The sequence below is a fragment of the Oenanthe melanoleuca genome, chromosome 1A (assembly GCF_029582105.1).
Source record: "Oenanthe melanoleuca isolate GR-GAL-2019-014 chromosome 1A, OMel1.0, whole genome shotgun sequence".
Classification (NCBI taxonomy): Eukaryota; Metazoa; Chordata; class Aves; order Passeriformes; family Muscicapidae; genus Oenanthe; species Oenanthe melanoleuca.
In genome coordinates this window covers 18,855,783-18,881,554 of record NC_079334.1, presented here as the reverse complement: position 1 = coordinate 18,881,554, position 25,772 = coordinate 18,855,783, and the positions used below count along the sequence as shown (strand labels likewise).

The 25,772-nt window shown below is 36.5% G+C and overlaps 1 protein-coding gene across 1 annotated transcript in view; it reads left to right on the top strand.

The window, feature by feature from the left end:
• Positions 1 to 16,053, top strand: part of SLC41A2 (solute carrier family 41 member 2) — a 42,318-nt gene extending 26,265 nt beyond the window's left edge. The window contains exons 9-11 of the mRNA XM_056482349.1: positions 3,673 to 3,804; positions 4,740 to 4,888; positions 14,796 to 16,053. Of these exons, the coding sequence (XP_056338324.1) occupies positions 3,673 to 3,804; positions 4,740 to 4,888; positions 14,796 to 14,981 (467 nt within the window). The 3' untranslated portion in view covers positions 14,982 to 16,053. The remainder of the gene's footprint in view (positions 1 to 3,672; positions 3,805 to 4,739; positions 4,889 to 14,795) is intronic.
• The last annotated feature ends 9,719 nt before the right edge of the window (positions 16,054 to 25,772 follow it).

Here is a 25,772-nt window from a genome sequence, read left to right as displayed (position 1 = left end):
AAAATGAAAGGAAACTAAAGAAGTCTTTGCAAATTTAGTATTTTCTATGATGCCTGCAATAGTGTTTGCCAGGAGAAAAATTTCTGGATTAATCAAGTGTTCATGCAAACAGTCCTCATATACATCTATAGAGCTTTTAATAATATGAGCAGCTATTGGGCATGTGACCATTATATACATTTAGAAGATGCTGAGAAATTAACAGTTTTGCATATAGACATCTTGCCAACCTACGCAGTTTTATCAGTTTTCTCTTTCTGCAGGGATCTGATTAATCTGGAATAGCTGGGATGGTAACTGCACATGCACAGTAGCTGCTGTTACCAAACAAACTGAGTATCTCTGTACACATCAAAGTGATTCATTCAGCCTTTTACGAGTCACTCTGTGACCAGCAGAGTAGTGGAACCTGATTCTGTTCTCATTTGTATCCTGAGCTTTTTAGACACACTTTTCAACCTGCAGTGTTCCCTGTTGCCTCGTGTTCCTGCTAGACCTGCTGCTCACAACATTCTCTCCATTTCCCTTCTGCTCTTCTCAACACTGCCATTCCTCTTCTGTCTCACTGAGCTGTTGGCTGAGCCAGAGGCATCGTGCTCGCTCCAAGCCGAGTGCTGACTGGCCAGCTGGGCTGCTTGTGCCTCTGCCATGAACTTATAACTCATGTTACTGTCTTTGTCTCACTGAGGACATGGGTTTGGATCTTTTCCTTTATTTTTATAATTACTGTTTTCTTTTTGGGATATTTTTTAACCATGCCTGGAAGTAGTTAACATGTCCATCCTTGTGTCAGACATGGTTGAAATTGGCCCAGAAGTTTAAAAAAATAATTAGAATAATTGATAGGTGAATGGACAAAGTAAAATACAGTGTCACTGCTGCTGTCACCACCATACATTGTTGGCTGGCTGAGTCTGAGCAGGATGTATGGATTCTAGAAGAATTTACACTTTACTATGCCTGGATATCTTCTGTAAGTTCAAGTTATACCACTAATATTAGGTTATTGAGGCTTAGTCAAATAAAATTTAAAATAATTTTGCTGAAAATGCAAATATTTCATTTCTATTTAGCTAAAATAGATTGTTCAGCTCAGCTGTAAGTAGTTACACCTCTTGAAATCACACTCCACACTGGCTGTTTTGGTTAGCTTGTCAGCTTCCTTTGCAGAGCAGCTATCACCTCCAGTATTACAGTATTCAATGTATTTAATGGATTCCATAAATTCCATTAAATACCAGTATTCCATGGTTGACCAGTTTGTTTTAGAATCACTTTTGATACTTGTCAGTAATTTCTTGCTATCTACATGAGCAGTAGGGCTTGGGGAGCACTTTCTCTAAATGGTGGTTATAAAAGTGAAAAAATTTGTCATTAATGTCTCTCCATCAAATAATTGACAACCAATTTATAACTTCTTTTATAGACTTGTCAAAGTCTGTTATCCACACAGATTTTCTAATCACCATTCCAGATGAATTTATTTCTAATTTTCTTAATTCTTTTATCTCATTCAGTTTCTCCTATTATTAACTAGGGAAAAAAGTTCAGATCATCTATCATATTTCTGAGTGTGAATTTGTTGAAGCAAATAATTACCAGTCACAAAAGGAAATTACATACATCCCAGGAAATACTTAAAATCTAGAGACTAGTGCCAAGGTGGTTTTTAGTTGCATTGCTACAAAATTCAAACAGCCCTGTGTACTTCTGTCCCTTATTTCTTTTTATAGTGCTATAAGAGAAGCAGATAGTGCAGAATATTTTACTCATTTTTTGTCTTGTGAATAAATCAGTTATTGCAGTCTTAGCCTGATTATAATTACCCAGATTGCCTTTATGTCCTCTTTTTTAGCAGAAAGTCTTTCATATTTTCCAGTCATATGGCACTATCCCCAGTTTTGTAGCTCTATTAAGAAGTGGTTTTACAAAACAACTTTTGATAATTCAGTCACAAAAATTATCAGATCCCCATCCAAATGTAGTGCATTGATCCTTAATTTTACTTCTGCCTCTTTCTGTACCTTATTCTCCTTAGTCAGAAATCTTTAATTTATTGTTCTCAATCAAAGGATAGACTTTGAGTCCTATTTAGATTGGTTTTAATAGATTGGTTTTAATCTTTTAAAACCTTTTGCAGCTTAGATAAATCCCTTACTTTGCTACTTTTTCTGGAGTTCATCTGAAAAAAGAGCTACTGCTATTTTAATTTTCTTTGCAAACTCTCGCTCAATTTTTTGGCAGTTCACTTTTTATCCCTGTATCTCCTGACTGGGAACATTTCCTGATTTGTATCTGAAGTTTTTGCTTAAAAACCCTACTTCCTTTTTAGCTTCAGCCATTTGCTGTCTTTAAGCAGCAGTGAGGCAGGACATCTCCTTTCAGATCTCAATCAGATCTCTGTGCCAACCACTCCATAGTCACCAAAAGAATTTGGCAAACAGTGTCTTCTGGTCACCACAAAAACTTGTTCTGCAGCCAGAGCATCAGCATCAGATAAACAAATTAATTCAACTACAATAAACAAAGCCTTTCTCCTGAAGTGGGGACCAGATCTGCCTCATTTTGGCTTCTTTTCAGACCAGTCTATTGCTATGTAAAGCATATGAATTGGGGAAAGAAAAAGCATGTGCTTGATATGCAATTAGACAGTATAATAATAGGAGGGTTTCATGTTACTGCATTCTGCCATATAGATATAAGTTGTTTTAGTTTTCTGCTCATTGAAGTAAAAATTCATAGAGCATTAAACAGCCCAGAGTGGAAGAAATCTTGAAATGTCATCTGGCTCAACCTTGTGATGAGAAAGGGAGCGTGGATGAGATTTTCTAGCACCTGATCCGGTCATGTCTCGAAAACCTCCAGTAAAGTGGACTCCACCACATCCCTGGGGTGGTTGTTCCAGTGAATGATTTTTCTCACTATAAGAAATTTCTTTTTTATATTGAGATGAATGCTCTGCCAGCACAACTTGTACACATTGCCCCTTTTCAGAAAGAAAGTAGAATCTCTATCACTACCATTCTTTTAACAATCAGCTATTCCGACACTCATCTTGTTCTTTCAGCCTGAATTATGAGTGGCAGAAGACTGGAGTTATTCATTCTTTGTGTCAGAGGGGAATGACTATATTGAATATATTAACTCTTGAAGCCTTTTTCAGCCCAGTGGTACTGTGTGTGAAATCTGCTTTTATTTTTTTATTTTTTTATTCTTATTTTATTTTGTGGTAGTGAGCATTTCTGCTTTCATTACTTGCCCTGGCCAGGAGTACTGACCTAGGGAGGTAATTCAGCAGTGGCACGACTATGTCATATTTCTGGTGATCCAAGAGAAATTTCCAAAGAAGGGACAGCAATAAAAGGGAGTTTCACCTATGAGAAAGCATAACATTTACCCTTTTGGAAGGTTTTTAATTTTTTGCACTTATCATGATTCAAAACTGATCTCCAAATACCCAGTGATACATCAAACTGTAGCTCACATTTTTTTACTTGTTTTAATGATTTGCAGCCTGTCTCCAACACATTTTAAAGATATTTCTCATTTTGACTTTTGTACCTAAGGTACTGTGATAAACATAGAGGAAGTTGGTATCTGTGCAAAAAATATTGCCTACTAGAGGAAAAAAAATAGCTGAATATTTTTCATTGGTTCCCTTTTGCATTTCAGGTATTGGTGGCAATCTAGTAGCTATTCAAGCTAGCAGAATTTCTACCTACCTCCATTTACATAGCATTCCTGGAGAGCTGCCAGAAGAGGCCAAGGGTTGCTATTACCCATGCAGAACATACTATGGTACAGGTATGTCTTACTTAAAAATCCTGCCTCACATCTCTTCAGCCCTGTATGCCAGACTGTACCACCTGTGAGAAATGAACTCAACTTGCTGTGTGCAATTCAGAGCTGGTGAGGCTTGGCAGTTTCCTTTGCCTGCAGCTGTTTGTCTGTGAGAATCAGAAGAAACTCCCTGAGTAGAGAATACCTCCCTGAGTAGAGATACTCCCTGAATGAGTAGAGAGGAGCACAGAGAATGGTGTAGCCCTGGCAAGGCAGGACACTCAGAAAGGTTTCAGCCCTCAACATTTCTTAGTTTCTCTACCTGCTCCTAACTTTTGTCTGCCTTCAGCAGTTCAAACCAATTTCCTGTTAGGGCTAAACATTGTATCAGACATTATTACTGAGCCAAATCCCTGCTTTCCATTTCCAGTTTGCCATTTTCTCTCTAGATTGCTTCTTCACAGCTTTTTCCTCCACTGTATTTCCCACTTTCCTAATGATGTAACTGTGGTAAAATGTGATGTGTCACCACCATGTATTATGCTTCCATATTTATTAAATGAATTGAAACAGATGTGAAAGTGGTAAATGTGGGATTACTTTTTAGAAATATAAGATATTTTTGAAGATGTTTGAATATGAAGTCCAAAAGATCCTCCTTACTAGTAAGACTTTAGGAGGTCAAAAAATGTAGATGGTATTACATGAGCACAGAATGAAGGCAGTTTGCACCCTTTTCCAGAAAGGCTCTGCTTCCCTTTTCTGGAAGACAGTGAAATTCTTCAAGGAGTCTTCTAGTGGAAAATAAGTGGAAAATAATGCCTGCTTCTCCACAGTAGCCAATGCTGTGGAATTAAAAAAATGGCAGTGTTTTATATTGAAATGAATAAAAATCTAATATAGTAATTTAAGAGCTCAACCAAGGTTTTAATTTCTCTTTATTTTTTTTTTAATTGTAGGAGTAAATAACAAGTCAGCTCAAGTTCTGCTTCTCTTGGTGATTCCTGGACACCTGATTTTCTTGTACACTATCCACTTAATGAAAAGTGGACATACATCCTTAACCCCCATCTTTATAGCTGTGTATTTGTTTGCAGCTCTGCTACAGGTAAGAATAAGTACAGCTGGCAAATGCTTGTATAACATCAAGTTCTTGAAGAAAATGTTGGTTTTTTTTCTGGTACCTGAAATCTCATGAATGGTACAAGAAGGTGTGGTTGAATAGAGGCTTTCAGCACAGCTCTGAAGTAGCTGATGATCCCCACAAATGTACAGCTTACACAGGTGTCCTGTTGTGAGAGCTTTTCAGAACACACTTGACTGCATTATCTCCTTGTCATGCATCTTTCACATGCTTTTGCAACCATTGCACCTAAACACCCTTCATTTTAGTCAACTAGAGGGGAAATGGAAAGAAGGGAGGGGAAATGGAAAGAAGGAAAGGTAGCATTTATGGATAAGGAAAATCAAGGAAAACTCTTAAAGAAATCTCCAAAAGTGGTTCACATTATTGTTTTAGTTAACATAGTCCAGTAGATGAAAATTTTACAACTTCCTTGGTGTGTTCTTAATATTTATTAGTTTGAATTAATATGACAGCAGACACTGTACAAGAAATTGTAATTGCATTAATTGTCAAACTTTGTTAGCTTATTTGGCTGTTTTATCCTAATGGTCTGTTCATACCCAGCAAGGGCAGTTCTTGAAAGATGCCTTTTGAAACAGCAATGTCTCAAGGTGGAATGATTTCATTTTGAGAAATCACTAATACAAAATTAAATGTTTTGTTAAAGTCACACCAAATTTTTAGGTGTAACCTGCCTGAATTAAGTATGATGTTTTATCACACCTTAAAACCAAAAAGTGACTGCTTATGTTACACAGTAGAAGTATAGTTGAAATATCCATGATTTAAGTATACATACTTCTTAGAAAAATGTGACCAATTTAGTTTTAGAGTGCAAACAACATTATCAACTTCAATCCTTAATAAAATTATAATTTTTATTGCTCTGATTTGTCCCATTGTTTATCACACTACTATTTCAATAAGGACAGGTTTCAAAAACTGTTACTATTTCGTATGAGAATTTTCTACTTTTCTGGTAGAACATGACTGGTAATGTTTCAATCTTTGCAAGAGAGAGAATATCACACTACAAGACATAAATTACTTTTCATTTTCCTCTTAGATAATATTTCTAGTTTCTTGCCTTATCACTTGTTTTATAATAATGTGTTTTCCTGAGGAAATGATGCTATTCTTTTACTTTATTGGTTCTGTCTGGATAGGGGCAAGAGCCCCTGGTAATGTAAGGCTGCAGTGTGATTTCTGTCAGTATTAAACTTCAAGATTTCCCAGGGGAATCAACCAGAATTTATAAATCCAGTCTTCCTGCTCGCAGAACTGCAATGACAGCATGTTTAGGGACATTTTTTCTTTAGCAGCAAGACTTGAGAAATGCAGAAATTTCGGATTTTCACCTGAAAACCTATTTGTGGCCATATGGCAGGACTTTCAAATTACATAGTAATTCAGACCCAGCAGCAGCATGTATACAGGTGTAAAGTTGCATTTTCATTAATTCAGGATCTGATTGGAGTATTCAGATTTTAGTAATGTATCTCTATTGCAATGGTCACACCTGATTTTCTCGATTTTTCACCAATAAAGGAGACATAGAGCTTTTTTTCTTTTTTTTTCCCCACTCCCTTTTATGGATTATTTTTTTCCTCTTTATCTTCTGTCTTTAGTCATAAAAGGTGTTTTGAGATGTATTTACTTGGAAACTGACTACCAGTATTGCAAACTATAACTTCTGATGGGTCTTGACATATTTACAATTAGAAACACTTTGATTTTTAAGACCTGAAAATATTTAATAGATTCCTTTCCCCATTTGAATTATTCTGGCATTTTTCTAGCAATGGTTATGGTAGTGTTGCATACCTCTAATTAGAGCAGATTTCATTTTCAGAGAGATGATGCTTTCTTTAATCCTTAAATCTTCAACACATTTTATTTAGTTGTTGGTCTGAAGTACTTCCATACTGCAGTTTCGTGCTTTTAAGTTTCTCCTTTCTCAAGGAAAGCACCTAAATATTTGTACTTATTCCTCTTCCCTTTTTCAGTGGCATCATCTATGCACCTGGAAATAGCAAAAAACAGTTTTCAGGCTGCTGTTTCTTTTGGCATTACCTAATAGCTTCTGATCTTATTTTTTCTGAACTCTATGTTTTTGCCCTCTCAGTAAGAGCTTTTGCAGTTCTGCTGTAAAACTGAAAAACCTCACAGCTAAGTATTACTATTTCAATTAACAAAAAACCAAATGCATTGAAAGTCTTTTGAGCAGTGAGAGATCTGCATTTTAAGCCTTTTTTATAATATATTGGACTTTGTATTTATTTTCACTTTGCATGGAAGATACATGAAAATGGATGTCAAAAATGACAATCCTGCTTGCAAGATGGATATTTTATATTTGAGGTGTTAGATGGTAATATAGCAGAATACAGTGATTCCCAAAGGTGGAAGTTAATTATAGTAAGTCCTGTGGTTTGATGTCACTGCTTTGCCCTTTGCCATTCCTACATTGTGTTGAGCTGGAGGGCAGAAAGGGTTGCTGCAAATTATTATGGCAAAATACCTATTGCCTATGTAGGTTTTTCCTAAAAAAAAAAAAAAAAAAAGCAGCTAAATTAAAAAATAACAGCATAAATTAAATGAATCTTCTGTCTTTAAAATTCAAGTGGCAATTGTAAGGTGTTAAATCATTTAATGACATATTTTACAGTGGACTGCAATAGATTGTTAATTGACTTTGATTCTGTTTATTATTTCTGACTGTCCAGCTCTGTTTATTTAAAATGGAGAGGAAAGGGTTAGAAAATGGCAAATGAAGAGCTCCAAATGGAATGTTGGAGTAAATGGGAAAAAAAATCAAGAAAATGTTTATGCAAAGATATTGATTATTCCTTTTATATTTCTCTCTGTCTCTTTCAGTTTATGCTATCCAACATTATCTCTACAGCAAAACTATAACATATATATGAATTCTATTTTGCATTTTAACAAGACTTTTTCAAGTTGCCTATAAATTTCACTATCCATCCCAAAGTGATAAAAATGGAATTCATTTGTATTGAAAGCTCTATGCAGTATTACTGAAGTTCTAGTCAGAGAGTTGGTTTCATTTTCATCCAAATCTGATACTTTCATTGTTTGACTGTTGTTTTTTCACCACCCAGGCCTTCCAGCTTCTTTCATCTCTTCTCCCTACCTGTTCTGAGATATTCTTTGATATTTTCTCCACACCTTGTCATTTAAATAAGCTATTTATGGGAACTAAATAATTAATATGCCATGATGTATTATCAATAGTATAATTCAGTTTTTATTGACTAAAAATATTCAGTGTAATAAAACAAATTACAGTTTCACTGAATGTGCAGGTTTTTTTCTAAAGGTCATTACATTAAGATATTTTCAATAATATGAGTAGCCACAGCTATGATTTGCATTCTTTTTGATTCTCTGTGGACAAAACAGTTCTGAATTTCTAGGCTTAAGAAAAACTAGAAAACATTTTATTTAATTTAATTTTTATTTTCCTACCCTTAATAGTACAGTAATTTCTATTATTTAAATAAATATACATTCTTGAAATATTCTTTGATTAAATTTATAAATTTATAAATTGATTGTAGTGACATCCAAGGCTGTACTTTATTTTTAGAGGGGCTGGGATTTCACATTTTTCTATAAAGTGAGGAAACCTGCACAGTTATTTTTATTAATCTGCATTCAGGTAAAACTTTTAGGCTGAAGTTTGAAAGGTCTGAATTAGCTCTGTAGTGAAGAGACTGTTTTGTGTTTATGGCAGCACCAGAGGAAAATACAATAAAACAATGCTATGTTGGGTGCTTCAGACAATGCACTGTACAGTATCAAGGCAAGATAATGTGCCTAATCAAACCCAGTATAATGCCTTTGAGTGTATTTTGGATTTGGTGAGTGGGCTCTGCTTTAGAGGAATACTCTTTCCTTGAAAATCTTACAAAAACAAGCCACAAACATGCAGCAGCACACTGCCTGCTGCTACAATATGGCATTTAGCCAACAAAGGTTATATTAACTGGGAAACAGTCCTCCTCTTATTCCTCACAAAGGCACAAGTATTTTTTTCCTGTGTGAGGCTGTGCACCAGGCAGAGTTTCATCCCTTGTCTTGTCAGGCTGCAGCAGGAGAGCAGTGCTGGAATTGCCAAGCTGTCAGTCCTGGCACTTGGCTTGGGGCACTCAAAGGCAGCCTCTGTTCTGCATGTTCTCCCTGAGCCAGTGAAATGCCCTCTGAAGAATTTTCACACCTACTGACCAAATCTGAGCACACAGTTATGTTAAAGTCTTGGGGAATAAATAAACAATAGGAGATTCCCAGAGCTATTACCAAGCAAATAAGTAATTCCAAAATTCTTCTTACCCGGTGAAGGTCAGGATATGCACAGCTGTGAAGTCACTTTTGCAATGCTTCAGGGCTCTTTGGGGCAATAGAAAACCAAGAATTCAGCTGTGCTCATAACAACTTCCTGCTCACATCAAAGACATCTTGGATTTCTCACCAGTGTGAGGATTCTAATGAGGGTATGAGCCTCTTTAATGTGGAAACATAACTCGTGGGATATACTGTACATTACACAGAAAAAAGGAAGGTTGTGTTTATAGACAAAATATTGATGCATTGGAAATATTGTTTTTTCTAACAGGAAAGGTCATTTCCCAAAGATGGAGTGTACAACTGCTCAAGAGACTATATTTCCATATAGAAATATGGAAAGTCAAGCCCAAAGCTGAACAGTTCTGTGTGTTCAGTGCTTTCTCATTGCAGCATGACAAGCAGACTTGCCAGACTCACTGGGGTCTGACCCTGGGTACCAACAGCTCCTTCCCTGTGTGTGGGAGAAACCCATCTCCTACCAAGTCACAGCAGGGATTTATCATTTTTGCCTCCAGAAGGCTGAGTGTGTGTACCATGACACACTGAGTTGTGCTACAACTATTTCAGGCTGAGCATGCCAGAGCACTTACTGGTCTGAGTTACACACCCTAGCAGATAGATGAGAAACAGCCTGAAATTAGGGCTGTTTTGCTCAAACCAGGGTGTCTGGCAAAGCTACAAAGAAATCAAGATGACAATCTGAAAAACTTGATTCAAACTGGAATCTAAAAAAAAAAAAACAAACTAGTTGCTTCCCACAAAATTACATCAATATAATGAAATTGACTCAGAAACAACTCCAGTTAAAGAGGCATTCTCTTTTTTACTTCAAAGAGGTCTTAGTCTGACATCAGTGTGTGATGTGCTATCTGGGTACTTGGATACCTTAGGGGAGCTGATGCCACCTTAGCTACAATACAAACAACAGCAGCAAGAAAAAACTTGCTGTTCAGTGGTTTCCTTGCAGCCAGGCATTGAAGGAAATCTCTTTTTATTTGGAGGAAACAGTGATTTGGCCCCTCTGGACATGATACACATCAGATATGCAACCAGAGAAAACCGTGCAGAAAAATGTCTTTTGAAAAATGTGTTGTAGTCCCTGCTCTGAGAGTTCACTGACTACAGATTTCTGGCTGTAGATAATGGAAGCTCAGCAAGTTCAGTGTAGATCTGTTACAAGCACTTTACAGTTACTACTTCATCAAAAGCCATTTAAAATTGGAGACATGTAATGTATAATTTGAAAAATAACTTAATGAAGGGTCAAAGCCACTAGAAGACCTAAATCATAACTCTGGAGAGAATGACAGAGTCAGAACACAGTAGTCTTTAGGGATTCTTAAATGGGATTTTTTACTCCTGTTAAATTTTGCATAATTGAAAAACAAATAAATAAACTTACCTTTGAAGTTCATAGATTTGTAAGTGTTCTTCTCCAGTAATTGCAGGGTCTTTTCATAGCGAGGTTATGGATAAATTTTGAGTCAGTATAATTTTGAAAGTTAAGGAGACTTAAAATACATTTGAAAAGAGGTTACCTCAGTTTATTTACACGTGTTTCTAAAGTAATAGAATGCAGCTATTTTGTAAAGCACCTTCAGATTGAAAAAATTTAAGGTGGAATCATCAGTACTAGCAACAGGCAGTTTAACAGTTTAATTTTCCAGCTTGGTGTTGGAATTCACTTATCACAGTAACTAATGTATAAATTAATATTAAAGTGAAAAATTCTACTCTGCTTTACAAATATTCTTCATTTGAATATTACACTTTTATCACTGTGAATTTGACATGCATCCACTGATGACCTTTGGACATTCCAGATGAAAGAAACAATAAAATATTATAGCATCCTGCAACTTAATAATTTGACTATAGGAAGCCTAGATAGCATTAAGAGTGTTTGGAAGTAACCATGCATTTTTATTTTAAATAATAGAGTTTCAGTCTTTCCCATTTTAGGAATCATAAGAAATTAATTCCATGAAAAAATGAAGATGTACTACATGCAAAAGATCAAAAATAATAAGTTAAATAATAATAAAATAATTATTTATATTTATTTATTTAAAAATAATTTAAGTAAATAATAAAAATAATTTCCTTCACCTTTTCCTTATTGTACCTAGATGTTTTGAAAGGATGAAAGTAAGTTTTGTGCAAAATATCAGAGAAAAAAACCCCTGCTTTATACTGTGTAATGTTCCCATTTCTAGCCTTGCAGTCATAAGGTTTGAACTTTCAAAATAGTAAAGCTCATTCATATTTACGTATTCATGTTCAGTTTTACTTCCAATCTGAAATTCATAATTTGAGTCAGAAAGTTCAATATCAAGAATTACTCTCAATTTCCATCCTTTGTTGTACTAAATAATATGAGTACTTATAGTCCTTATTTTTAGATTCTTCATCATTAGGATTTTCAAGCTTTTCCCCTCCCTCCTACTCTTACTGCTGTATTCTGCTGCTTCTGAGGACTTTTTGACAGTGAGACTGAAGGGTGATTTTTAGAAATGCAGTCTGTCTGATCATGCCTTTAGTTTCATTTTGTCTCCTTTGATTGTGATTTTTTCTCTGTAATAATGATAATAATGTAGCATGATTTTCCTTTTAAACTATTGAAACATCTGGAATTCTGCTTGTAGTTTTGCAGTCCTGTCTCTGGGGCTTTTTTTTTTGTTCTTGATCAGTGACTTTTGAATGTCTCCCTTTTCTTAGCCAGATCTTTTTATACAGATAGATATTTAGTTATTTTTTCCCTTTCTTAAGCCGTGTAGTTATTTCATCCTTCAGTCTGGAATAATTCCTAGAGCTTTGTTTCATCTCCTTTTTTTGCAGAAAACTCTCTATATTAAATAATTTCTATACTAAAGAATTTCAGCTCTCATCTTGAACAGTGCTGCATGTATTGACAAGCTTTTCTTAGCAATTCTCTACAGCAGTTCATGCTAAGCAGCTAACTTTTGTACTGTATTATTAGGCTTTTCTGTGATGTTCATCCCTTTATTTTTTCCCTCCAAACCAGCTGGTTTTCAGTTGGGAGAAGGAAGGCTTTCTTCTTCATAGTGTGAGTGCAGGGCAGAAATGCACAGTGTTTGTACTGCTGTGCCATCTGCATCAATTTACTGACAGAAGTGTCTGTCACTGATAAATAAATAAATCTCACAAAACGTGAAGTGTCATCCTGCAATGTCTCTTTTATGACTTTTTTTTATCTGTCAGATCTTTGGGAGTCACTTATCACTTTGAATTCAAGACACAAATTCAGCAAACTCATAGTAGCGTGCTGCTTTTTTTTTTTCTTTCCTTTCTTTTCTTTTTCTTTTCTTTCCCAAAATAATCATTGATTGATGTCCTTGATTGCCTTCTCTTAACAGTGACAAGAAGCAAAATATTTTTGAGGTCTTAGTCACATTGATTCTGTCTTGCATTACAAACTGATGTGAGCAAAAAAGTAACCATTTCCAAAGACTGAGCCCTATAATTCTTAAATATTAGTGAGTTTCTAGCCATGCAAATGCATGATGGATGATAACATTATTCCTTCACCAAAATCTCATAACTTAGTCTGTAAGCACTAATACTGTTACAAGCACCAGTAAATATTATCTGCTATAAATTTTTCTTATGACTTACAGAATGCAGGCTTGTTATAACTTGCATTATTTGTTGTGCACCCATACATTAATGCAGCAAAAATAATTATTTGGGAAGGTTCACAAAAGCTTAGTTTCCAAACTGCCCATTTAACACTAAGTCAGTTATTTCTGGATGGCAAACATATAGCCCACTGAAAGGTTTTAATGTCGTGATTTTTTAGAGTCAAAAGTGAATACTGTCATCTAAATTGGACTGTGTATGTTATGTCTAATTGGTTGTGTTATATAAATGCAGTGTATATTTTTCTTGGAATGAATGCTCTCATCTTCCAATGGAACATGCATAACCATTGTGGATGTGGGGCACTGCAGCGTCTTCGAGCACATCCTGTAGGAGATGGGAATGTACAGGAGCCTTTATAAACAGGCCTCTTTTTGTCTCTGTAAGAAGAAGGAGCTGACTCAAGGAATCTGATAGTCTTCCAAAGAAAACATCTGTTTTAAATATATTTGTTTGGATTCTAGTCAGCGCACCTAGGACTTGCATAATTAGCTTAGGCTACAGAGTTCCCTTTTCAAAAGATACATTTATATAAATAAGCCATGCATATTTCATTAAGCAAATACTCCTCCTTTCTCTTTTCTTTTTTAAATTATAAATTCAGGCTTGTATTTTAACATACACTTTTGCAAAGCGAGGATTAATTGAGAAACTTTTTCAACACAATTATTTGTATGACATTAATTTTGCTGTACTTATAGTGGGGGTTTTGCAACCATCTGATCAATATTTCAATGAATGAGTGTATACATTTATAAGCATGGTTTTGATGCCAATTATTGATTACTTAGTAAACAAAATATTATTGTTGTACTTCTTAGTACTTTTGATAAAAGTAGTAAATACCTATATTGTTTTAAATATAGATAGTAGAGTTTTAAAAAATCAAGTAAGGTAGTAGATGTCTTAAGTTGACCCTTCTTAAAGATCTGATTAGTTAAAAATACCTAAAATACAGAATTTATTTCAACTTAGGCATCTCCTTAGAAGCTGCAAGAAGAAATGAATCTCAGTTAGTGGTCCTTTCTTCATTCATCTTGTGCCATTCCACACCACATGATTTGACTGAACCAGAATCCCTTATCATACAGCTATGCAACGTTAAAAGGATTCTTTTCTAAAATTGGGTTAATAATTATGCATAACTTTGGTGTGAAGATCAAGCCTCTCAGATGTTCAGACATTCACAGCTGGGAATTAAATCTTTTACTTTGGGGCAAATTCAGTCTGGAGAGACAATTTTATAATATGTATTGCAGATGTGCCTTGTTGCAGAGGGGCTGAAGGTGGTATTTCAGGCATAAAAGTAGGTTCTAGGCTTTTTTTTTTTTTTTTCAGTTCACACAACCCAGGTGAAACTGTTCTTAATTTGACCTGTTACTCTTTATATCACATCTAATTTCAGGTCAGTGCAAACAGGAATTATGCCTGGGTTGAGTGTATTCATGTAGGGCAACATGATTTGGTTCTGAATTGTCTCAAAGCCCTATTTATGCTATCTCTGTACAGAATGATGTGTTATGTGAGAAGTGCAGTTGTGTGTTTGGTAGAACTTTTTTCTCTTCTCTTGCTGTTTTCAGGAGTCCTCAAGCATAGTCTGGGCAAAAAAATGCTGTCAGTAATTCAGAATATTCCTTCCAGCAATGCATGTCATTGAGAGAAATTAGCTAAGTGTCCCTCTCTCTGGTTGTGGGGAGCTTTAGTTTTCTGAAATAAATTCATATTTATTATTTATATTTTTCCAAAGCAGTGGTATACAACACTTTGGTCTAGTATAGAGACTATAAGGTTGACTGTTGGCTTCCTTTTGGTGTAATTTACATGATAATAATACAGATTTTGTTTGTTTGATGTTGTGTAGGTGTTTACTCTGTTGTGGATTGCTGACTGGATGGTGCACCACTTCTGGAAAAAAGGAAAAGACCCTGACAGTTTTTCTATCCCTTATCTAACTGCACTGGGAGATCTGCTTGGAACTGCCTTATTAGCTATAGGTTTTCATTTTCTGTGGCTCATAGGTGACAGAGATGGTGATGTTGGTGACTAATTATTAATTATTCCAATGGATGCAATGACTTTTCCTGGAATATTGACAAGACTGATCACTCCACTTGAGGGTCCTCAAAGTGTTTGTTCCTTTTGGTCTAAGTAAATCCAGTTGGCACAGACATAAAACAGCCTTAATGATTTTAGTTTGGTTTGCTTTTAAAAACTTGGATGGAGCTACAATACCTGAGAGCTTTATTCTGAACCATTGGTGGTAGCTGAAGATGTCTGAGTAGACACAATGAAGGACAGATGAATCCTTTATCAAGTGTCCAGTTGCCTAAAGAGTTGATGATACATTCTTACCTTGCAAAATTTCAGTGCTGTAGCTCTCTGAGCATTGCAGACTTGATACCAATAATGACTGTTATGGTTCACACATATTGTCACAGGCTTTATTTTCTGTAGAAGAATATGACCATCAGCATTTATGAAATGAGACACTTGAAAGGTGTCTGCAGGACTGAGCCCAATTTCTTTGTGCTAAAATGAGCAACCTTATTATTTTGCTGCTGGGATTTATTAGGAAAAAAAAAATAGTAAAGGCAAATAATAAAGTGACACTGACCTGGTCAATAATAATGGCTGAATGATTAAAACTCCTTGTGTTGAAAAGTGTATGTTCATTTAGCAACTGAAAAGATGTTTAACTAACTGATATTAATGGTGTTGTGATGGCCAGTATCCAATTTTAATGAAGTATTTAGAGGTGTTGATTTAACTGTATATACTGATCCCTGCTTGAAACTTGCAGATGAAGTTTCCTTTACAGGCACTTAGGAAGTTACATAAACTTCTCAAATTGCAGAGCTATGTCATCAATTTCTAAGCAGAAACCTCTGCTTTCAAGCCATGCAAATAACATGGTCAATAAGAAAATTTAGAGCTTCTCCATGATTTCTTTTATTTGTAGACCTGAATACTTCAAATAATACATTGACCATGAGGAATCTGGTTGCCATTTTGAAAAACAAGGTACTAATTGCTCTATTTTAAAATCTACCAGTTCCTCTCAGCATATGTTTTAAAAGACTCTAGCATACATAATAAATGCATAATGAAATAAATAGTATTTTTAATGTTGTGATTGAAAGTTTTAAATTTTGAGATTTAAATTAGAAAACTGAATCCATATATCAGCATATGGTTTAATCTTGTAAGCATTAGTCATGTGCTCTATGCATACAAATGCTTTTTAATTTGATGGACCTACTCAGATGAGTAGATTATGTGGATAAGTGTTAATGGGACTTCTATATGTGTTGGTCACCTTAAACTCTTTGGAAGTTCAAAGTGTTTGCAACTTTGAAAATTAAACCAGCTATTCAGTGCCTACACATGGCTTTAGATGCCTGAATTTTAGCTCCCTCATTTAAACCTTTTTATTTAAGCATTTTCTTACTGTTATTAAAATACAGTTGTTTGAATGAATCATATGTATTATGTCTTTTATTATGTGAGAGAAAGATGAAATCTTTCTAACTTCAGGTTCTCTGACTTTTTTTAGTTTGTATTAGTGTTATTTAAAATAGTTTCTTGTATGTAGCATTGCAGAAAATATTATTAAATTGTTTTAAATTGAATAAATAATGAGAAGTAACTCAATTTCTTCCAATAATGGTTATTTATTTTTGATACAACCATAGATGTGATTTTTTTTATTTCTGTTAGTACTGTCATCTGAATCAACTCAACTGATATTTCAAGCACTTACTAGAGTTACTGGACTTTAAGGTCATTTTGAATGAATTGCAGGATTCTTTAAAATTTCTTGAGATACTTGTGATCTGTGCTTATCCAATGCATGAGGGAGTTGTAGTATGGCAGTATCCTTAGTGATTATGATCCTAAATATTCTCCCAGTAAATAAGAAACTGTTGGTAAGTGTGACAGTTTAGATCACCAAAATGGAGAAGAAATGTTACATGGGTAAATTAAGTAAAATTTGAAAAAGGAAAATATATTGCCAGACTGAAACAATCTGGGCTTGGAAACAATAAGTGATGGGAAAGTGTAATGGGAAAATTTGGTTCTTCAAAAAGGGGAAAGTCCATTGCATGGCTGAGAGAGCAAAACCCATATTGTGGGAAAGAAGAAGGTGCAAACTTTCACAGAGCATTCATTATGAGTGGCAAGAGCAAACAGAAGGAAGTTATTTGGAGAAAAGAATCAAAAGGCACAGCCAAGCTTCTTTCTCAGGAAGGGAAGAAAATTCTAACTTGTGTTGAAAGGATTTGGGGAAGATGTGTAAAAAGAGAGAGATTTGGGAAGGGTGGAAGTGAGGGAAAAAAAGAATGCTCTCATATATGATTAAAGAGAGGCTTGAGTGAGGGAAGAAGTATAACACTGATAAACCAGGGAAAACCTTGACATCTGGAAGAACAAGGAATAATCTATGATGTGGAAGGGAGTTTGGTTCCTGTGTGAAAGGAGCATTTTAGGAACTTAGAGGCTTTTCAAACTCTGCTACCTTGTGTTAAGAAGGCAAAAAGCTCTTACCACATTTCATGTATTCTAGCCATGAGGATAATATGGGAGGTGGCACAAAAAGTGCTTGGATACCAGAGAGTTTTTCAACTACTCAAAAGCTGGACTCCCTAAACCAATTTTAACTTTAGTCAAGTCAGCCTCTTCACAGTGTTCCACCTACTTGATTTTTTTAAACATAGCCCAGTAATAGTGAATTACTTCACTGCATGTGTGGGTAAGAAATGTTAGCAGAAATTCTGTCAGAGAGAAATTGTGTGCTTTTTGTACTGCTTAAAACACACATTTGAAAGGGACATCCTGAGATGTTATTGTCTTTTGTTATCAAAGCAACCATCTTTTATAATCTTGCAGATAAAATGATGACTCTGGGAATTAAAATTCATGAAGTCTTTTCCTCCTCTCAGCTTGCCAAAAGATTCTTTCAAACCTTCCTTTATAATCTGCCTAATTAGGGCTATGGCTGATCCACATCTCTTTGCTTTTGAGCCAGCATGGAGCACTTCCTTTGATTCTTGCTTGTATCAGCTCATTCACCTCATTTGAGTTGTGGGTCAACCTAAAGCTCCTCCTGGAACTTCTTGTTCCATTTTCATTCTGCTGATGAGCTAGACTAGCCAGGGGCTGCAGGTGGTTTGCCTTACAAGTTAGTGTCTGTAACCTGATGCTGAGCAACTCTTGGAGTGCTCTTGTTTGGCCATTTTTCTTGCCTGCTCTTTTTTTTTTCCCTCTACTTCAGAAATATCTCTAAGGTAAGCAGAAGTACAGGCAGGTTATTTGAAATGTGTGTAATTTTCCATTCTGAAGGACTCTGTGACCATCTCAATGGCTCTGTGAGCATGTATGAAAAGGGATAATCTAATTTGTAAAGTACAGCCAGGTGCAGCTTTAAAATGTAGTCTCAGTAATGTTTCATACCATAGATGTTTTCTTTTCCTGTGTAATGCTTTGAAAATTATCATTCTAGTGATCTACCAAATGATTCCAGCTTCTTTCTAGGGTAATTATATAGCCAGGGTTCCTCTGCTTTATTAGGCTGTTTGACATAGGGAAGGATTCTTCTTTTAACATATGTAGGTCAATATTTTGATTATTATAGCATTACTGTACACCTTGTCTTAATCTGTGATGTTTAAATTAGCAAAATTATCTCCCACTGCCATGTTTAATACATTGATTTCACTGGGATTTTTAGAATGTTGATGAGAAACTGGCAAGCAGCAAATTAATTTCACTCCTTTTTACAATTTGCAAACAAAATTAGACTTTCCTCATAAAAAGATTAAAACAGCATGAGGATTTAGGCTTTACAAATGCAGTATAGTTTGCAAAATCAGGATTCAAAATAAGGCCTATCATCTCTTTAATGAATTTGCTATTTCACTTCAGTTGTGAGCATCACAAAAACTCTCTTAAGTGCAAGAACAGCTTGGAATACATGTCAGGAAACAGTAGTATAAGTACTCTGTGAAATGAAGCGTTTGAAATTCCTTATTATTATTGTAATGGTGAAATTGCTATTGCAAATGAGATAGTCTCTTTAGAGGTGCAGAAAATGGCAACAGAATATGGTAATTTAATTATAATCTTCTTTGAAAAAAGTGAGGCAATGTTCACAAACAGTGCCAAAAGGACTGGAAGTGCTGTTAAGTCTCTTAGTAGGATTTTTCTTTTCTTTCCAGCTAGATTTTTTGTGATACCATACATTGTTTTAATTGTGTTCTCTAATCCATTCCTAATCACATCAGTCTTGCTCAGTAATCTTTTGGATTATCATTTTCCCATATGTATTTGAAGATCAGCATTTCATATATATTGTTTAGTAAAGTACTAGGAGAGAGGTGTGTTTTGTCATTAAAGCCTCATTCTGATAGTCCTAAAGGAAAGTCTTTCAGTTAAATTTAATGAAAATTTGATCATCATGCATGCTGTGCATGAATATCTGGGGAATCCTATATTAGCAAGACATGAATAATTCACTGTAAAAGCTAAGAATCAGTAAATATACAAGATTGCCATATTCTAGATGGGTACCCAAGAGCAATAGTCATTCAGCATTGGCTGGGCTGGATGGGCTTTAACTTCTCTGCAGCTAAAAAATGGTTTGATTTCACGTCCTGCTAGTTGTTTGATTAATATACAGGCTAGTTCATCATATCCTCTGTTTATGCTTTTATTTCTCAGTCCAAACTATACTTGAAATATGTTTCTTCCTTACTTAGCATTCTTCATCTTGCTCTTTTGGGAGATTGTTTCCTCCTCAAGAGTTGTGTAACGTCTTAAAAGGTCAAGGAAGTGCTTTCCTTGAATAATTCTAAATCTGCTTTTTACAAGTGAAATAGGGTGAAAGTAAAATCCTGAATCAATTATATGGGAGACATAAACTGACTTCTGAACAGATCCTCAGGATTTCATAATGCTAAGTTCTCAGATTTACATTCTAGGTTTTACTCTCAATAGGCTCTTTAAAAAGATTTTTTTCTGTTTACTGTCACCTCCTGGTTCAGATTAATGAAACTGTTGCTATGTCCCATGTACAGTAGAATAATAGTTTGATAAATCTGACATTCTAAATGGTATTTGAAAAGTTATGAACAACAATGCTTGTTTTATACTTGAGAGGCAATCCTCCACTACTTTCCTATGAATCCTTACACTGTGGTGAACTTTAGATCATCCAAAGCCCTTTTTCCCTCCTTTGTGTTTCTGTTTTCTCAGTGGTGACACAACTAATTATTTTATTACCTTATAGTATCCAGAGTTCTGGAGTAATATGGGTACATATTTCATGTAAATTGTTTTGAAGACTGAGCCAGTTTTTACTGTCTGTATAGGAAAACAGACATGTCTGATTAATTGTGGTTCTAGGGAGCTAAAGGGTAGCTTTCACTTAAAATAGATGGGTATCTCTGGAGTTTGGAGGATTTCCAGAATCAAAGTGAGCTTCTTAAGCTTGACCACATTTAGGTAACTGGGATCAGCTTAGGTACCATTTTGTGGACAAAAGTTTGGATGATTTGGAGACAAAAGCAAGCTCTGTATTTCTCTGATACATGAAGATTGGCTGATCAACCCTCTCTCTTTCATTCATTTTGTCTTCATGCTTTGCTATTGGGACTTCTTTAGACCCAACCCACTAAGTGCTGTGGTAGTGTGTAAGTCTATCACATGTTTGGGGACTGTGGTCCCCCTGTAACAACAGACAGTGAGGCCTTAGGAAAAAAAGGAACCTTTAAAAAAGGAAAGATCTAAGATGCTGTGAATTCAGATCCAAAAAGACATACTTATTCCCTGGTTTCACTTCTAGCTGGCCTTTGCTCTACTCCCAAATTAGAAAGCTGCTTCATTAAAAAAAGCAAACAAACAAACAAACAAACAAACAGAAAACCAAACTTTCTGGAAGCACTGTAAGGTTACTGAGCCAAAGAGCAGGAAATGCAGCTCTGTTAGACCCATGTGTGGTTATGTGCCCCCGTGCATGAGGCTGACATGAGCTGTGACAGAGTTCACCCCTCAAGGAGAAATAAACCCCCTGCTTTGACTGCAGAGCCTTGGCATTAAAGCACTGCTGAATGCACACATACCTCTGGAATTTTTATAGCTTTTACACTGGCACTAAGAGAAACAAACATTTTTAGCACTCATTACAAGAAGGAGAAAAATATCCTATTACCATAGGAACTTTCTCACAATAACATGAGACAAAACTAATGAATGTTTACCATTCTGCTTGTTGATTCTCATACAGCTCTAACTACATTGCATCCAGCTTTCTGGTATATTATGGAATAGAGGTGCTCAGCAAAAGCTCATTTTTAGTTATCTTGTCTTTTTCCAGTCATGGTCAATTCTCCTGCTGGACCAGGATATCTATTTGTAATCTATTTTGTCCTGTACATGCCTATATAGAAAGCTCCTACCCCACATAAAAGAAGATTTTTTTTCCTATTCTTCTTTTAGGAAGGTATGGCTTACAGCTCTGTAACTGTGGACTAGGCAAGACCCATGCACCCTTCTGTATGGTCTGAGGGCAGCTGTCTCCCTGTTTGCAGGAAGCCTCTGAAAGCCACAGAATAATCTGGAATCCCTTTTCCAGACCAGGAATACGAGGGCTATTTCTGCTTTTGCACAGCTATACAGAGCTAATTTCTCACCTGAATTACACTCAGTGGTGCCTCCTTCTAATCTTTGCACCACTGACTTCAAGAGCTTTTTTATTAAAAAATTGAGGATTTACTTTTTGAAATTTTTCCAAGAGAAAAAAGAGAGGCTTTAAAAGCATCTGCTTTGAGAATTCTACATCTAGCACCTGAAATCATATTGCACACAGGGCAGGAATATTTCCATGATCAACTAGAAAAGCACATTGCAAAAATAATTCAAGCTAGTCAAGTTGTTATGTCCTTCCATATAACTGAAGGCAGATTGCTTAATAAATCATGAATAGCTGTAATTCCTGAAAGGAATAGATTTTGTTTTTCTTGAATGGAGGTCTCAGCATTTACCTGGACACATTTGCAAACAGTGCTTGTCTTTCCACATTGTGGCTCTTTGCTCTGATTTGACCTTTCTTTCTAAATTAATTTCTTTGAAGTTTAAAAAATAGTAAAAAATGCACTGGTTGATTTCATTCATAGAGCAATCACTTTTTAAAAGCCCCTCTACTTTAGACATAAAACTGAATCAGTTTTAGCTAGAATAGTTATCTGCTAAAGGAAGTCTGAATAAATTGAGCCTAAGAAAGACTTAGGCAAAGGTTAAATCCTGACTTTGCACAAGCTTTTATGGGAAATTGGGGCTGCTGTGGGTTGCAGATTTTGACTTGATGTAGGGCTGCAAATACCTGCTGACACCACAGAGACCTCTTTCTGCTAAAAAGTCATGAATTGTCACAGTAAAATTGCAGTTTTTAGAATAAGCCAAAGCCTAATGGTTAAACTGTTATTATTCAGCTTTATGTTACCCTGACAGCTTTATGTATTAGTGAAAAAAAAGAGAAACCAGGGCATCAACTTTGGATTGATTTTTTTTTTTTCTCTGACTGAGGAAAACAGCTTTTCTGGTTGTTTGTTTTTTAATTAAAAACTCTGATTGAAATGAGATTTTCAAACCCAGATAATTTTACTGCAAGTTCTATGTCTCATTTTCCAAAATCATCTGTCCTTTTGTTGCATAGTGATAGGATGTGTGCTCCTGAATACCTAAAGGAATGTTAGCTCAGACTGCTTTTACTCAAAAGAATAGGTACAGTCAATGTCAAACTCAGTAATATTGTTATTAAAATAGTGGCAAAATATATTTTAAACAATCTATGAAGAAACAATAATATTTTCTATATTTTTTCCTCCAGGAGTAAGTCACTACGTTGGTCCTAAATGCCTCTGACTTAGCCAGCAGAAGTTTTTTATTGACAATGAGTTGAATCTCAGAGTCTAGAGGCTAATGCACACCATTAGTGTGACACTTCAAGTAATAGGGAAAACAGTTGGCTTCTTGTCATGCCAATAGAGAAGATGATTTTTTCTCTTTTAACACAGATTTCCTTTTAAAACTGATTAGCATGCAATCTGGGGAGGTGGCATTTGGATACGTCTTTCAGCACACTGAGGAATAAAACCAGACTCTAATATTTCAAAATTTTCAATCCTTGGCAAAGTTGTAAGTGCAACTGGAAAAGCAAGATGTTTTTGTGTGGCATCAGGAGTCTTGTAGGTGATGATGTGTGGCACAGCTAGTGAGAAAGGCAGGGGGCTGCTGGCTGCTAAGCATATGCTCTGGTTTCTGCCCTGCTGCTGGCTGCACTTGCTTGATTTTTTTTTCTCTTTTCCTTCCCATTCCCCATAATTTTAATCCTTTTGTAATTATGATGGAATTGAATGAAATGTGTTTTCATCCAAAGGTTTGGAAGTGTCAGAGTTCATGCCTGCACAAGGGAGCATGGTATGACCGCAGGAACAGGCTTTCTTCAAACTTTGCATCATCTCTACTGGACTTAATCTCTTACTTGGGCTGCAGAAACCTGCAAACCTCAGCTGTGCTGAGGATCCTGCCACTTTCTCACATCCCCCAGTGCCAGGGTGCTGCACCCAGCCCTGCTGCTGCCTGAGGCCAGTGCCACAGGACAGCTTCTGGGTACCAACAGGAAGGGATTTTGTAAATTTGCAATTGTTTAATGGAAAAATTGAGGCTTGCCAAAAGGACAAATCCTCAGGTTTCCTTCCACTGGTGCAAATCCAATTTTGTCAGTCTCTGTGGCAGTATCAGGGACTGGTCTTTTCTTTCCACTATCTTACAAGCAATGAAGGAAATCACTCAAAAGCTGTGCACCCCAGGGCTGTACACAGAGGCCATTTCTTACTCCATTACCCCAGAAATGGAAGTTTATGGGTTTGTGTGCATGTGAATTCAATTTCATAAAGCTCCCAGATCCCTCCCTCCCTCCATGGTTGAGTTCTGCAGCTTTCTTCCCCCTTGCCTGGGCTCCATTCCCTGGCTGCTCTGCCCACTGACCTGCACCCCACCAAGGGATTTCTCCTGCTCCACAGGAGTAGATCATTTTAAGTTTTCAGTGTGTTCTGCCTACAATATACAATAAGGCAGGTGAGAAAGCAAAGCTGTGCAGACAAAAATCCAACCCTTAAAAATCCGCCCTGAAAGCATGAGCCATAAATAAAGCACACAGAGAGGAATTTTCTTTCTTCAATTTAATTGAAGTTACTTAGAAAAATAATCAGGCTTGAATGGCTTTTTTAAGGAAAGATTCATGAGCAGTTCACACTTGTGTTGGCAATGTATAATTTATCTTTTTTTCTTTATTAACAGTATATTTAAGTATGAGGAGATACTTTTCTACAACAAGCCTTCTACTGCATACAAATAGGTTAAAAAAAAAAAAATCCAACCCCACATTGATGTTAAATTATTCGTACACATTGTATTGTGCATGCATGTAAGAAAATAACACTCTCTGTAACAAGAGTAATAGTAAGGACAGTCCCTTTTTGTACCTGAAAAGTGCAGCAGACTACAGTGAAACCCTAAAACATCTGGGGTTAATTTACTTCTAAAAGCACTTCTGCTTGTGGATTATTTATTTCACTTGCCTTGCACAGCGCATGGTTCAGGCAGTTTGCACATTTCTGTCATAATGGATGTGGCTCATGAAGAGGCTGAAGCATGGACTGAGGCAGGTTTGGGGGACATCAGATGGGCCAAATCCAGCCTGCCCTCCAGGTTAAGGTGCTTGGGGCCACTGGGGGGAATGAGCCCACAGCTGTGGGAATCGTGCCAAGTACAGAGCCACCAGCACTGCTGGGCTCAGCGCTGGCCCTGCCAACAGGGAGGCTTCAGCTGCTCACAGATGAGGATCACTGCTCCAGCAGCTTGGGGGGACAGAGGTGGGGAGCAGAATTCCCCCACTGGGTCCTCTCTGTGCTCATAGTTAATGCACACCCTTCTACAACAGGTGGCCCTTGCAGCCCCACGGGCACTTCTGTGTTTGATTTTATCTGTATTTCATCTGTATTTTACATTTTGCTGTGGCTGCTGCTGCTCATTTGTCTCCCAGGATCAGCTGTGGCCACAGCAGAAATGGAGCCAGGAAAGAGGCAGAAATCAGGAGCAGAGCAGCCCCTCTTCTTCTCCAGCTGGGAGGAGTTAGAGGGTAAAACCAACCCAATTCCCTGGCTACCCCCCACTGCAGGTGGTGGATGAGGATGAACAACCCTGAGCATCCTCCTGTGTGGCTGCAGCACAAAGAGAGATTTTTTGGCTCTGTCAAAACAGCACACCCAATAGACCAAAAGAAATGGATATTTCTTAACATTTGTCATCCTGCTCTGAGCTGGTGAGGGCTTGCTGCTCACTGCACAGGACAGGACCACATCCAGCATGTCAGCTGTTCATTTGAAACACAGATCCACAGCCCATTCACAGCACCTCAAAATAGATATAATGCACTAAAGAGCCAGGTTGTAGTAGTTTGGGATCAAGGTTTTTCAAAAGTGACTTCAAGCACCCACTGCTGTCCACATAAAAGCCTTCTCAGTGCTGAGCATCCACCTGCTGAGCTACCCTCTGTGGGCAGCCAGAATTTGGGTAATCCATCCCAAAGCTGGTGCTAAAAATCCTGGCTGGAGCAATGGCCACCCCTCAGATCTCCTGAATGAATGTTTTTCACCTAAAGCTTTTCTATCATAGCTACCATATAGAGGTTTTGTGTCTCCAAAACTGTGAAAACACATAGAATATTTCAGAACACATAAAATTGTGGTGATGATGCCAGAGAAAAGTAAAAGAAGAAAGG